Genomic DNA, 15,771 nt, shown 5'->3' with positions numbered 1-15,771 from the left:
ATGGAGTCAAAGACCTGCTTTCAGAGTTAGAAACATCACTGGCAACAGAAATTACAACAAACAATCAACAACCACCACTACCACTAATAGTGGTATTATTACAGGTCACTTCAGTTCCCCCTAAATGATAATAATGACCCAGAAGTAATAGCAGCAGAGACAATGGTCACTGAGTATGTACAAGGAATGTCAGTGGTTTGGGCCAAGGCACGATGTCAGTGGGAGTTAGAGAGGGCTCTATTGGGAGGTAGCCTGCTTATTCCAACAAAGGACTCAGGGATTCTTGCTAATGTGATAATCAGACCATATCCCTGCCCTGGTTAACCCTTCCCATTGCCCTCATGTCAAGTATGCATTCTGATCCTGAACCCCGAGCACCTTGAGGAGTCAGCCCCTGCCAAGCTCTCTAGCTTCCTTGTGTGGTGTCTCCTGCTCTGGCTGGGCAGGCTCAAGGAAGTCCAACTGCTTGTATTCTGGCTCATGTATGTCCCAGCTCATGATGTCCTTCTGAGGATGATGATGACAGGTGGCCCATATTTAACACATATTGCCTGCCGGGCACCATAGTCTAAATGGACCCATCTCTGCCTTCACAACAACAACGTATGAAGTAGCTTCTCTTACTTCTCAGATGAAGAAACCGAGGCAGAGAGTTTAAACCATGTGCCTAACCAGTAGCCTAGAATGGTTACCTCTGTCCTCACTCCAGTCAGTCTACACACTTCCTCCTGTAGGAAGCCCCTGCTCACTGCCAAGCCTGCCGCCATGCCCTGGGCTCCTAGCCGCCATCACTGTGCTGTGACCTGTCCCTTGTCTGGCTCCTGTGTTCCGCTGGGAACTGTGAGCATCTTGAGTGTGGAAGAATATTTGGCTAAGCTCTGTCCTCGGGCCCAGCCCAGGGCCTGCCATGTATTAGGGCCTTACTAAGGGATGGTGAATACAAGCAGGCTCAATCTCTCCAGAGATCACTTGTTTAGAAGCATCCCCGACCATAGAACCTGGCAAGAAGAACATCCTTTATCTTAGGGGCGCCTTGTTTTTCTTGCTTCTCCCTCTCCTGATGATGCTTGTCTTTTGCATCACCTAGTAATTTCTGGGGCTCATCCAGCTCTTGGCACCAGGGAGAGTGGCCCCCTTGCTGCCCTCAAGCAGTCAGCCTCGGTGATGACCACCCCCACAATCCCCACCAGTGCTCTTAGAGTCTCGGTCCAGCCCCTGGCTCTGTGTGTCTATACTGCAGCCCCACTGGACAAGTGATACCGAGGTCTCTCAGAGTATGTGCTTGGTCTGCGCTTAGTGTGAATGCCTTTTGACTTGAACTGAACAAGCTTGATGATCGGGAAGTTGTTCCCTGAGCTAATTCAGAGCTCTACTGTTTCCTTCTGGAGCATTGCCCAGGCCCCTGTGGGGGTGGCTCAAATGCCCTCCTTTGCACTGACCTCGGATGAAGTGACCCCTCAGGCAGCAAAGCGAGGTGCCCTCCCTCTGCGTCCCTGCCTCCTCTTTTCCCTCCCCAACAGCCAACCGCTTTTCATCCTATTGCATTTGGTCCTCACTTTAGAGGCTTCTTGGCGGGAGATAAAATATTAGTTGATTGGAAAACACATGTGCTAACATTTGCAGGGTATAAAGTAGGTGGGTTGTAACCACATTTACTTTTAATTTGTCTGGGAACTGAACTCTGCAGGCAGCACCAGCTGATTTGAATTTCCACCACCAGCTATACACCGTGAACCAGCCGGGGCCCCGAGACCGGGGGTAGGAGCTTCGCTGCAATCTCCATGATGTAAGCCCCCGCAGCCAAGGCTCGGACTCACAAGCACACTCACGCGTGTGCTTGCACGTGATCATGCCCCCATGACCACTCACGCACACACGGCACACCTGTGTGCCCAGGTAACCCCCCCCCCCACCCCACACCCTCCATACGTGTAATGCACGCGGGTAGATAAGCGGTGCACACGCAGGGTGCAGAAAATCAGCACGCGGGCAGACTGCACCCACGTGACACTGTTCGCGTTTGTGCTCACGTAAGCAGAAGCATACAGAATGCTTCCGTGTGGACACAAATATACACCACACACAGACTATCCCCATTGCATACGTTTGTACACGCCTTCCACACAAATGTTTGCAGGATGGAAAAACGTACAGACGTTTGCAAACAATGTGCATACTATACATACACGCCCTTCATAGAAATGTATCCACAAGGCACTGCAGGCACACAGACGCACATCATTCACTTTCACGCACACACAAATACACGCACGTCACATACACAACCTCGTGCACTTACACATACCCAAACCCAAACTGCCCTTCATCAGCCGGTTCTGCCTTTCCCTGCCTTCCTTCCTCTCACCCACCCCCACCTCACGTTTATTTGGCCACGCCCACACTCTGGCTATGCAGAGGTCAGTTCCCCGCCTCCCCCGAAACTGGAGAAAAGAATGTTCCAGGTGCTCCCTACTTACTGTTTTTTGTGCCTCTTCTCGTCCCTTCTTTTGCTTTTTGGGCTGGAGGAGCTAATGGAGAAATGGCCAATTAATTAAAAGATGCAGAATCCCAGTTCCAGATAAAAAGAAACAGTAGTTAAGATGCTTTACACACCGAGGTTACAAGACCCAGGCAGTCTGGGGACAGATGCTAATCATTTCCAAGAGGAGAGCAGTCACTGCTGATTTTTTCACCCAGCAGGTTCAGCTAGAGACAGTGACCCACACACAGACTGAGAATGAGGTGACGCAGGGGGCCATGGCCAGCTCTGGGAGCTTAATAATACAGTCATAAATAAAGGTAATAATAATACCTGCCATGTGTGAAGGATTTATTGTAAGCAAACACTGCTAAATACTTTTCGTCAACAGTCTTATTTTACTCTCCCTGCAATCTGTGGGCAGAGGCACATTTATTTAATACGTACTCATTTTACAGATGTGGAAACTGAGCCTCAGCTAGGCTGAGAAACTTGGCCAGGATCACACAGGTGAGCTAGGATGTGGCCCCAGACCATGGGTCCCCAGAGCCTAGGCTATCGGTTGATGTTCAATCAGTTTCTAAGAGCAAAGAATGGAATATATAGGGAGACACTCTGAAGCTTCATGAAGCTTGGCCGGTTCTGTAACGTACTGCCCGTGATTATCTAAGTATCTGTTGCTGTTTTTTTAAGTCAGAGGGCTGGGGTATGGACGGGTCTGGTGGACAGTGATGAGGCGGGTTCCCAGCATTACCAACTAGAGGCCCCAGAGGGAGGGTGAATGCTATTTGGTAGTTCAAGCCAGACTGGCTTCAGGGGGGTCACCAGGAATGCAGGACCGGCCTAGGTCCTGGATAAAGGGAAAACCTTATACAACTGCTGTTGCACCTTGACGTCAGCCGTGTGATTTATCTCCGTGTTTGAGACTCAGCCTGGGCAGTGGAAGAGCCCAGGACCTCACTGAAAGGTCCAGGTTCACGTCCCAGCTTTGCTGCTCAGTCGCTGTGTGACATCAGGCAAATTACCTGTCCTCTGGAAGACCCAGTTTCCTTGACCGTGAGGTGGGGCCATTGCTCAGGCTGCTGGGCTGGGAGGCTGGCTGACATTGGTAATCGCTCTCTACCTGTTAACTGGATAAACAAAAGAACTTTGCACTCTGCCAACTGCTCTAGGTGTGGCTGTTATTTAAGAAGCCACTGTAGGGTGTCCTGATCCTGTGTCTGACAGACGTGGGTTTGAATTTTGGCTCTGTCACCTGACTCTGTGTCTGTGGACATGCCTGTCACATCTGTCTAAATCTCAGTTTCCTCATCTGTAAAATGGGAAGAATAAATACATCCACTGTACAGGGTTATGATGGAGATCAGTGGAGGTTGAATACGCACACACATGGCAGGGGCTTAGTGCAGGATCCAATTTATAGTGGCTACCCTGTAGGTGACAGCTCGATCTGTGCTCACCCAGTGTTCCAGTCCAGTAGGATTTGGTCTCTGTCCCTTGGCTAAGATCTGGGAAGGCTTTGGTGGGGTGGCTGGGGCCGATGGTTCCCTATATGCCCCAACCTGGGATTTCAACGTGATAAAACAGACTCTGACCAGGGTAGCCAGACTTTCCAGGGAGGGGTATTGGTGGGGGCTGGTCCAGGAGCAACCATCCAGCCTGACGGAAGGCAAAAGCTGGCTTGGAAGTTTCAGGGAAACCAGCCCAAGGCCCTCATTTTGGAGGAAACTGAGGCCCAGGAAGATGCAGGGGTTGTGCTCAAGGGCACAGAGATGGAGACGGAGAACTGACTCTAGAAGCTGCCTAAAACCTTGTTAGGAAAGCAGGAAGCAGAAGCAAGCAGCCAGAAATGACAAGGTTCTTACCTGTGCCTTCTCTTCTTGGAGAATGACCTGATTAAAGGAATTAAAAGGAAGAGAGACAGGGAGGGAGGGAAGGGAGAGAGGAGGGAGGAAGGAAGAAAATAAATACAGGTGAGTGTGAGGTTTGTTTTCCTGGGACAAACGTATCAGTGCATTTATGATCATGCTACACGGGGGTCAGGACACCCGGCGAATCCTCCTTCTGTCACAGATTTCGGACAACAGACACCATATGGGAGATACTGGTTTGCATTTTGAATTTCAGTCAAACCCACTGGAGCTTCAGTCCTCACCCCAAAATTGTCAGCGGGCCTGTCTCAGTTGGGGGTGGATGAAGGGGATATACAAGAGTCCTCTGCCTCCTCCCCTACCCCCGGGTGGGGTGAGCCTAGCGGTGGACTCTTCATCCTCCTCCTCCTCATCATCACGGGACAACCAGCTCCCACGTGTGGAACTTAACTGCGCCAGGCTCCATGCTAAGCGTCTCCCACACGCTCAGTCTTCACCCAAACCCTGCGAAGTTCTAGTAACAACCATTTTGCAGACGCTGAAGCGCAGAGAAGTTAGTTAAGTTGCCCAAGGTCACACAGCTCCACCCACGTAAGTCCTAGGGATTCTTCAGAGCTCCGCTCAGATATCACCTCCTTGTAGCATTTTCTGATCCCCTCAGGCTGGTTGGGTTCCCCAAGCTTGGGTGAGCTTCTGAGCTTAGTCTTATACTACCTTATGCACATTATAATGACTCATCTTCCCCACTAGAAGGTGAGCCACTTGAGGTCCAGGGCTGGGTTTTGGTCACTGTTCTGTTCCCGAAGCCCAGAATCTTATTCATGGCATATACTGGGTATTCAATAAATAGATGTGAAAAATGGGATTTTTTTTTTTTGTTGTTGTTGTTGTTATTTTAGCCCTGAAGCCATGTTCATGGAGGGAGAGAAAGAAAAATCTCTATGCATCCCCCAGCCCTAGCTCCTATCTCCAAAAAAGTCCACTATCATTAACCCAACATCTCAAAAGCTTGGAGAAGCAGGGCCAGAAGTAGGGTGGTGCATAGCAGGTGGCTTGGAAAATACCAGCAACAGCATCTTCCCCTCTTAATCTCCACCTCCTGGGCTAAGCGTGGCTGGCAGAAAAAGCCATTCCTAACTTTCTGGCACAGTCTCTTTCTCAATGAGGAGAAACCCTTGAGTGAGAAGCCATTTGACTTCTAAGATCCTGATATGGAAAGGTCCCCCAAAATAGGACAGATTGGTCAGCAGAGGAAGGCGGCATTGCCGCCACAGGGGACCCCACGTCGGGAAAGGTTTCTAACACCAAATTAACAACGTTTTGCTAATCAGCTTTCCCACATGTTGTGCTAAGCGTGGACTCAACAGTCGAAATGTCTGGGCAGGCAGTGGACATAGCTGGTGACACCAGACTGAGTTGAGACCATTCTGGCAACAAGGGCTGAGATGTGGCCACACCCCTGGCTTGGAAAAAGCCACTTTGGGGGCAACTTTGAACCAAGGGTGGGATGCAGGGGGGAAACCCACATGCACTCTTCTCCTTTGTTCCACTGATTGTTTAATTGCACAAGTAATCCACCACTGATGTAGGCAGATTGGAAGAGAGGGATAAGCAAAAAAGGATATATACCGCGCTTTCTGTACCGTCCACAGCCAAACATAGCAAAGAACTTACACTGGGAATTTCAAACTCCCTGCCCCCCGGGGCCAAGCCGGCTTCGTAAATGTGTGTGAGGGGGCGCTAAGTGGGGCCTGTAGCACACGAGAGCACCTATGCTGTGTCTAAATGCACAGCAATCCCTCAACCCTAGCTGGTGGCCTCCTGTGGGAAAAGTGGCCCAGTGAAGGCAGAGCTGCTGATTTAACGGAGGAACTGGAAAACTTGATTTTTTTGTTTTATTATGCAATCTCCCAATTATAAAATGCTGAGTTGGCCCATGAGCCACAGATTTGAGTCCTCTGGTGTACATCCTTCCAGTTCTTTAATTCTCCCCCCCCACACACATACATGTGTGTGTGTACGTGTGTGAGTAGTGGGCACCTTTCGGAATGTGTGTCCAGCTCACAATGCCCCTTAACGACGTCCACAAGGGTGGACAATCCCAGAAGCCATGTTTTACATGTCCCATCCTCTAGGTCAAGTGGGACCCACCAGAGAGGCCCTTCCTTGGGAATCCGGCATAAGGAACAAGCCAGAGAGCTCCTGTGTCTTCTTGTGGCTGGGTCTGCCACACGAAGACATGGGAACAGGGTGCAGCCATGTCTTCCCGTGTGGAACAGGGACTGTGTATCCTGCTTGGGTGCTACCAGCTCTCCACAGCCTGGTCCCAGCCCCTCACTGAGGTCTGACTGGTTCCTGAGACACTCCTGCCTCCTTATCATCACACATCCCTACGGGCCGGAGTTGGCTTTAGTGGGCCTCAGGTCCTTGCAACCAAGTTCCAAGTTAGACAAGAAAAAGGAAATAACAACACACAGGTGAGTACTGTACATAAGTGAAATGATAAGTTTCCCAGTGAACTTTGGGTGCCCCCCACTCCCACCCCAACCACCACCCCACCCGGAGGAGGAGGAGGGTGTTTGCCGAGGAGGAAGAAGGACAATACCTGTGTCGCTTATGTTTCTTGGAACCTTTCTTCTTCTTTTTCTTGACAGGCGATGGACTGTATGATGGGGACCTGCCGGGGGAGGAGACACCTTCAGAGGGATGTTCTTAAGGGCCAGCATGGGCTTTCAGAGACCCTTCTCCGGTCCCCACACAGGGTCTCAGCTCTTTCGGTAACACACACAAGGATAATACTGATACTGACATTAACAGTACTTGCATTTATCTATTTGATATAATCAAGTCTGCATTTGTTTTCAACGTCACCATGTACTTTATAGGCATTACCTCATGTAATCTTTCCACACGCTCCTTAGGTAGGGACAATTGCTACCTTCCTTTTTCAGACAAGGAAAGTGAGGTTCAGAGAGGTAAAGTGACTCGTCCAAAGACACACAGCTAGGACGTGCACGAGCCGAACTTCAAACTGAAGCCTCACTGAGAGCAGGGGCCTTGCTCTCAATCCCTTTTTTGTCTGCTGTTCTCCCCTCAGCTCTGCCCTTCCTCTCAGATACTTGAGGTCTCTCTTGTGCCTCACCCTGTCTCCCCGGTAGGGCCGAGCCCTTGGAGGAGACCTCGTCAGGCTGTGGTCGGCACGGGTGGTGCTCTCAGGGGTTACCCAAGAAACAAGAGCCACCCCAGGAACCTGACTATGACTGAAGACTGAAGTTCAAGTGACCTGAGTTCCAAGCTTGATGTACCCCCGACCCATGAAGTCACCTTGGGCATGTCACTGCTCATCTCTGCATCTTTCATTTCACCACTGACAAAATACCAAGGCTGAAACAGATTAGGAGTTTCAAAGTCAATGCCAACAGGGGCCTCTCAGCAGGAGGGGTGTAAGACAATAGAGAGTGGTGAGGACTGTGGTGAACCAGAGAGCATCTGCTTCTCAGATCGGCCGGAGGTCTTATGTGGGAATGCAGCCCTGGGCTTCTGGAACGCCTGCCTTTTCAACACAAGTCACCAGAAAAACACATCTTCGTGTGAAATCTGGTTTTTAAATGATGGCCACCAATTAGACAAAAGAGGAACACTTGGGTGGTTCAGTTGGTTAAGTGCCCTGATTCTTGATTTTGGCTTGGGTCATGATCTCATGGCTCCTGGGATCGAGCCCTGTATTGGGCTCTGTGCTGACAGCGTGGAGCCTGCTTGGGATTCCCTCTCTCCCTCTCTTTTCCTCTGCCCCTTCCCTGCTTTCTCTCTTTCTCTAAATAAATAAATAAACTTAAAAAAAAAAAAAAGACAAAATAAGCCCTTGTAGGTCAAACAGAACATGTCTTTGGGGGGAAATGCAGGGTTGAGAACAACTTCTCTTGGACCACAGCACCTGTCCCCCAAACACATGCCCAGGGGACATTTATTGGATGAACAATTGAATTAGTGAAGCCTGATTTCCTTCTTTGAAGTGTTCTGCCCACCCGTAAAATCAGGAACCTCAAAGCCACTTGCCCCAATTCCCCCCCCTCACCCTACGATGTAGGGTCTTCATTCACACTCCCCTCTGGGTCTTCTTTGGGCCTTAGAACAAGGCTAAAAGGGCATAGCAAGAACCCGGAAAATCTGGAGTTGGGGCCCGAGTCATCCAGACACTGCTCTCTGCTGCCCCCTGCAGGCCTCTTCAAACACTGCCTCTGAGGTTTGGCGAGATTTTCAACCTGACCCCCTCTGGGTCTGGAACACTGGACATAATTGTCGTCTTGAAGAAAGTCTGGAAGTACTTTTAAATTAAAAAAAAAAATTAGAAGAGATTTTACAAAGAAAAAAATCCATGGGGTACAAAAGACTAATTGCTGGCCAAAAATATAAACTTCATTTTCCTTGGCATTCATCTGCTAGGTGGGAGTAGTAGAATCAACTGAGGAGCCTGGGATCCCTGTAAATCTGTCACCCTCTGTCCCCTGCCTTTTTTTTTCTCATCTCTGAAATGGGTACAATAATGTTTGGTAAATTGTGGTCAAAGGGAAAAGACAACATGGAGATCACAGTGCTTAGAGCATAGCCCTCCACACAGAGTAAGTTCTCAAAAAAAAAAAAAAAAGTCATATTCATGGTCATGATTCTGCTGATTCACTGGTCATTTGTTGTGTGCCAGACACTATGACAGCTCCTTCCACAGCCATTTTCCTCCATCTGATTCTCACAAACGCCAGGTGTAACAGTATTTTATACAAGTGGAAACAGGCACAGAGAGGTGAAGGGTCTTGCCTAAGTCACACAGCTAGATAAGAGGCAGAGATTCAAACCCAAGGGGAGTCACTGTTTGACTCTGAAACCCATTTTACCCCTACTTCATCCTTTCTCCCACCTTTAAGATTTCATCTCCCCTTAGGACGCTCACCTCCTTCTCTTCTTCCGGGTGGATTTCTTCTTTTTCTTCTTCCCCCTGGAGGAAGTTGGTGGTGCCAGGTCTTTGTCACAGGAGGCACTGTGGGGAGCACAGAGTCAGGTATTAGAGAACCCAGGACGCCCCAAGCCCCAACCAGGGCTGCTGCTGCCAAGGAAGGAGGCCCCAGTTCCTTGGAGGATGAACGACCCATGGCGAATACCTAATTACCACCTCATGGTTGATTTGGTCATACTGCAGATTAAGCACTTCAAATAAGGAGTTAATGCCGACCTAATGAGACAGACGTTGTACTGTTACCCAAACACCAATTGATTATTTAAAACAGAGTTATAGAGGTTAACTGCTCCTTAATAGATTTATTATTGAATTTGCAAATGGCTCACCTTGGTAAATAAATCACTTTTTAAATAATTAATCAGCAGTTCAGCCCTCCCCCCCCTTCCCCAGTACTTCATGTCCATCGTTCTTGCCGGAAATTTAATAGGAGGAGGAAGTTATGTTAAGTAGCAGCTGATTATTAAAAGTATATTTGCCGAGGTCTAATGTAATGAGATACATATCTTATATCGCTTCACAGAACCTCAAAAACCTCTGCTCTTCAGGAATAATTATTTCCCATTCAATTAAATTCAAATGCTCTGGCTGCAGCTGAATGAAGTCAACTTATCTCCTTTTATAATTGGGGCAGGCTCCAGGGATTTTTTTTAAAACACTATCCTGTGGCAAAAGGAGATGGGTTTGGGAAGAAAAACTGCTTGGGGACTGAAACATGCCCACTCAGTTGAACGTTACCGGGAAAATGTAGTATCAATAAGAATACTATTGTCGTTACTAGTGTTAAGACCACTATCATTGATCCCTTATTATGTGCCAACCGTTTTACATATACAAAAACGCTTTGAGGGTGGTATGACTTTTAGGGTCTCATTTTACAGACACAGACCATAAAGCACAAAATCATGAACTGGCTTGCCCATGGCTGCATCTGAGGTGGGATTGCAGTCAAGTCCTGTGTAATTCCCACCCAGAGAGCTTTCCCACAAAACCAACTGCCTTCTCAAACTTGTTTATGTGGACATTTCTTTTGGAAGTCACCCAACTCTTTTAAAGGCCATCATCAAATGCTGCCATATTGAATTCCATTCTAAGAATCTGGATCATTATGGGTAGTAGAAAAAATGACCAAGTGACTAGACTATCTGTTAAGGTCTCTGCATTGCCAGTAAATAAAAATTGCATAGTTATATCTAGAACGTTTTCAAGAGAGTCACTTTAAGCAGGCTTAAATCAAATATCACAGGATTAAGTACCTCACTACTTAACTACACTTATGTGCTATACAGCACAAAGCACAGTACACATGTCCAGGAAGCAGACGGGCTGCTTGTGTAACTGTGGTAGGCCACTTCCAAATTTTTCCGGCAACAAGTGCTTGACACAGAGTAAGAGCCTAATAAATATTTGTTGGGTGACCTAATGAGGGGTGAATAGATGCAATAATTTAGCCACTTGTTAAATTATCTTGTTTCACATAAACACTTCACAGTGTAACCATTGCCAGGAATTTGAAAGAAAAAAAAAAACCCTAAACATTTAAGGAAGAAATGCTTAAAAAGGAAAAAAATCCTTAAAGCTGTATCTTATAAAATAGAGAAAGATCTCAATGTTTCAGACAATTATTCTCACTTCTTTTTCTGGAACCCCAGGGTCCCAGGGAAGCAGGCTTGGGAACCGCTTACCCTCCTATGTGAGCGATGGGGTCCAACGGAGAAAGGCCTTGACTTTGGATTTGAGGTCTGTGAGGGGAAAATCAACCCCTTCCGCAAATCCCTCTACCTTTTTCTTCCTCCTGTGCCTGTGTGCCTAGGTGTGCCCTCACAGCAGGGCTGGAGGGGCCAGGCGAGTGGTTAAGTAACACCGCAGTTACACAAGCAGCCACGAAATGTGCAGCAGTTAAGTGTTTAGTGATTACACACGGAGTGGCTCCGTTCACAATGGTCAAACATGCAGACTCTGCAACCATAAAGAACGCTGGCTACAGACGCTGACACACTCCCGCTCCATTACCTCCTAGCTCAGCTACCTCTCTGGGTATCACGTGCATCATCTGTGAGATGGGAATAAAACATGATACCCGTGTCCCACGTTTGTCACAAGCAATGAGGCCCTCACTCATGCAATGCGCCCTGGTCTTCAGCAAGTTCATGTAAAAATGTACTTTCTATTATTGTATTATTATTATTTTTTTTTAGCATGTCAGAGAGTGGGTCTCAGATAAGAGAAGGGAGCAACATGCTCCACAGTCAAAGGGACTCTCCGCAGCCAAAGTGACAACATGGCATCCCTGTTGAGATTTTCATGCCCAGAGCCTGCTCTTCAGGCTCCATGACACCCCCACCGGCATTTCCAGCGCCCCCCACATTCTAGGCTCACGGTCAAGATCTGTACATGCGTATCTGATTTAATCCTCACTCTGATTAGGAGAAGTATATCTCAATATTCCCATTTTATAGTTGTGAAAACTGAGGCCTGGGAAGGAAAACTAAGTGCCCAAAGTTGCTCAGTTAGTACACGTCTATCTCTATGACACAGTCTCTCCCTTGGATTGTCTGAGAGACAGTGTTTTTGAAGTATAGAAATGCCCTTTCTCTCCCCTCTCTCCATCTCCCTCAGCCTCTTATGGAAACAGCTTTTTTCCTGTTTCCTGGAGAGAATTCTCCAGATCTGATGTTGACCTTCACTTCTCCAAGCTGATAGGACTTCACTCTTTCTCCCCCATTGACATCAGAGCCTAAATAAACCCCGTGGCCGAGACGGTAGGCTGGGTAGAGAAGTGGACTTCACCTGTGAGTGATATTCTGGCTTCCCAAGCCACTTTTTCAGAATTCAGATTCTTTTTTTTTTTTTTTTTATAATTTTTTTTAACGTTTATTTATTTTTGAGACAGAGAGAGACAGAGCATGAACGGGGGAGGAGCAGAGAGAGGGAGACACAGAATCGGAAGCAGGCTCTAGGCTCTGGGCCATCAGCCCAGAGCCCGACGCGGGGCTCGAACTCACGGACCGTGAGATCGTGACCTGAGCTGAAGTCGGACACTCAACCGACTGAGCCACCCAGGCGCCCCCAGAATTCAGATTCTTAACTAGACAGCCCTGCTCATGGGCCTTGGGAGTCTATGAATCCTCTGAAATGGTACGTGGAATATGGGGAGTTTTCTTGGAGCATATCCACACTTTCCCTGGTGGCAGCACTCACAGCCTCCATGTAATTCTCAGATGGGTGCCTAATATAGTTTAGAGTCTGTACCTTAGGAAACCAACAACTTCAGGACATAAAGAGAGAATCTGGACCAGATCAGGGGTCCTCAGGCTAATCTTGATCCTGCCACCTACTGTCCTCAGTTTCCACACCTGTAAAATGGCTTTGACACCCTCTGATGCAACAGGAAGAGGTAGGGATTATATCTAGGGCACACCATTGGCAAGGACACTAGGTTCATTTTCCACGTGTCACTGAGGGGGTAGGTACAAGCCCAGGGTAGTGAGAGAGTGGTGAGTTAGTTTCAACCAGCTGATAAAACCAGATAATAAGGACCATGTTGTCAACAAAATTGATTCTCCGGAGGCCAACGCAGACTAGGCTTTATATGTGCAGGGTGCAAAACTTGAAAATAGAAGCCAGGGGACAGATTAGCTTTTTCATTAGCATCAAAGTATAACGTGGTAGGTATTAGTCTAGGATTTAAGATCAGAGAGACCATATTTCAAAACTTCACTTTGCCACTTACTGGCTGCCATATTTTTGGCAAGTTACATTACCTCTCCGAACCTCAGTAAAACGGTGTGTCCTCAGATGTCAGCACCGTGCCTGTCACCAATGGGTGCTCAAGAAATCCTGGTTGAATAACTGAATTTAAGGAATAAATGCAAAGATCTGGATCTCAGGAGACAGATCTGGGCTGAAGTCATGACTTGGGAATAAGTAGCTTATAGAGTCATTAAAATGGACAGGAACTAGCTCGATCATCTAAGGCAAAGGCAACAAACTTTGACCCCCCAGGCTGTATCTAGCCTGTCTTTATAAATAAAGTTTTATTGAAATGCATCTATACACCTAATTTACGTAGAGTCTGTGGCTGTTTCTGTGCTACAAGGGCAGGATTGAGTAGCTGTGGCCGAGTCCATCTGGTCCTCAAAATATTTGCTATCTGGTCCTCTACAGGAGAAAAAAAAAAAAATGTGTGCTGACTTTTGATTGGGTTTAAGGGTCTGAAAGAGGAATTTGCAAACAGAAGGAGAGGAAGAGTGGCCAGAAAGACAAACTTCACTTCTGCATTCTCAACTTGAACCTCCTCACTGGACCCCAGAGAGGGTTGGGTCAGCATGTCACCTGCGTGCCCTGGCAGGACTGAGCTCCCGGCAGGCCTTGTCTCTCTCCCAGCTGTTGGTGCCCAAGGCCTCGGTGGCCAGATGCTGGCTCAGCTTTTCCGAGGGTCCATCCTGAGCTGGAACCACAGGGCTGCTCTGGGGTTCTGTCCTACAGGGGAACAAATAAAGAGGTTGAAATTGTTAGGATATGACAAGGTCTTCGCGTTCATCAGACATTCAGAGACATCCTAATATGGCCCAACTTTCCTTGCAGTTAGGTTGGCACCGTGAGAGATTATCTTTGGCCACTGTTCTCTCGGTGGAAGTGACGTGTGTCATTTCCGATTTGAGCCAGCAAGGTCTGTGTGCCTTCTCCAGCTCTCTCTCCCTCTGTTGCAGTGACCTTGGAGGTCAGATACCCCGAAAGGTGAAGCTACTTGGCGGAGGAGAGATGCCTGAGCCACATCGGACTTTGCATGATAGAAATAAGCCTTAGTTGGGTTGAGCCACTGGGATTTTGGGGTTTATTTGTTATGGTGGCATTGCTTATCCTATCCTATCCTGACTAAACCACAGGGAGAGGCTGGAAACCAGTGTTCCACATCCTTGCTCAAAACATTCAGTAGAGGCCAAAGCATGAGAGAATCAGTTCCAATGCCCCTTTGCCACTTCTGTCCATTTCCCTGCCTTATCCCCGGATGGAAGAGGTGTACATAGTTGGATTCAAACACTGTTTCCACCACTTAGTAGATAGAAGACTCCATCTCTCTGTTTTGCACTTTCCTCAGTGATCAGATAGGGAGTAACACTAGTCCTTATATTGCTGGATGGTTATGAAAACGAGATAACATAAAGCAAACAAAACGGCCTTAAAAAGTGTCTGTTCCGTTCCCCTTTGCTCCACTTTGGTGTCCTTGGCAGGTATGAGGCCACCTACCTGGGATGCAATTCCCATGAAGGCCTGAAGCTCATCCCTCTGCCTCTGAGAAGAGCCCCAGACAACTCTAGGAAAACTACCTGAGTCCCACTTCCTTCTTTGGGACCCAGAAAGGAGAAGGAAGTCACCTAGGTCCTCAGTCTTTGAAGACACTGCCACTCATATCTCCTGGCCCCCAACCTCAGGAGTTTGGGAGGAACAGGTGGATTTGGCATCATCCAGCGAGTGCCCCTCCCTCCTCACCCTGCCTGCAGAGTCCGGGTCAAGCACTGACCACAGGCAATAGCATTTCTCCTGCACCAAGCACCTGCAGCCAGTGCGTCAAGACTGGTTTTATGACTCAGGATGAATGCATCTGATAGCCCCCTGCTCCTTAGGGCTGGCCAGAGAGCAGGCCAAACCCAGTCAATACTGAAGGAAGGGCAGCAAAACACATCTGTCTCTGTCAGCCGCTTATCAGTGCATCTTTAGAAGCAGAGCTGAGAGATGTGGCAAGCCCAGGAGGGATGGAGATTCTTGTCGGGGCCGTCCGGCCCTCCTCACTGCCCACGCCAGGCTTCCAGAACTCCGGCGTTCCCTACACCTCTCTGCTCTGCTTCTCCTACTCTGAGGGCTCCATTCCCATGCCTCCAGTCTCTTCATATGGAACTCTGTCCTGATTCTGCTCAAACAACTCAGAGCTTACAATTTCTGCCCAGTGCCCAGCAACACTTGCCTCCTCTCATACTTGACCGGGCCTAGGCTAACCTGCGTCCAGGCCAGTTCTAAGTGTGGGGCTGCAGTGAACAAGAGAGAGGTGTCCCCTGTGATAACGGAGTTTACATTCCAGACGGGGGGTGGGGGTGGGGAGCAGGTCTAAGCGCATACACAAGTAATAACGTGGCTTATTGGATGGCAATAAATCATGGAGAGAATGAAACAGTATTCTGTAATGGGAGGGGGTGACTGTTCTTTTGTACAGAGTATCAGGGAAGAAGGCCACTCTGGAAGTAACCGGGGGATGGGGGCTTAAAGGAATAGGAACTCACCTTGCAGTGAGTGGTGGTTTTAAAATGTGTTCCAGAGTCTTTGACAGCCCTGCCATGAAAAGATGCAACCTAATTTCCTTCCCCTTGAATACTGGCAGGGCTTAGCGATTCGCTTTTAATGACTAGAAGGCAGTG

At 48.2% G+C, this 15,771-nt stretch overlaps 1 protein-coding gene and 1 long non-coding RNA gene across 2 annotated transcripts in view; one reads left to right on the top strand and one right to left on the bottom strand.

Annotated features, from left to right (window-relative positions):
• Positions 1-15,771, bottom strand: part of SRRM4 (serine/arginine repetitive matrix 4) — a 149,037-nt gene that overhangs the window by 26,306 nt on the left and 106,960 nt on the right. The window contains exons 2-6 of the mRNA XM_042910271.1: positions 13,694-13,840; positions 9,296-9,382; positions 6,956-7,027; positions 4,345-4,371; positions 2,478-2,528 (exon numbers count right to left, since the gene is read on the bottom strand). Coding sequence (XP_042766205.1) covers positions 2,478-2,528; positions 4,345-4,371; positions 6,956-7,027; positions 9,296-9,382; positions 13,694-13,840 — 384 coding nt within the window. The remainder of the gene's footprint in view (positions 1-2,477; positions 2,529-4,344; positions 4,372-6,955; positions 7,028-9,295; positions 9,383-13,693; positions 13,841-15,771) is intronic.
• On the top strand, positions 6,714-7,867 carry LOC122203445. Its single transcript, XR_006195182.1, has 3 exons — positions 6,714-6,827; positions 7,005-7,127; positions 7,509-7,867. It is a non-coding gene; the product is annotated as an uncharacterized LOC122203445 (long non-coding RNA).

This window comes from Panthera leo, chromosome D3 (assembly GCF_018350215.1).
Source record: "Panthera leo isolate Ple1 chromosome D3, P.leo_Ple1_pat1.1, whole genome shotgun sequence".
NCBI lineage: Eukaryota > Metazoa > Chordata > Mammalia > Carnivora > Felidae > Panthera > Panthera leo.
This window is presented reverse-complemented; position numbering and strand designations above follow the sequence as displayed.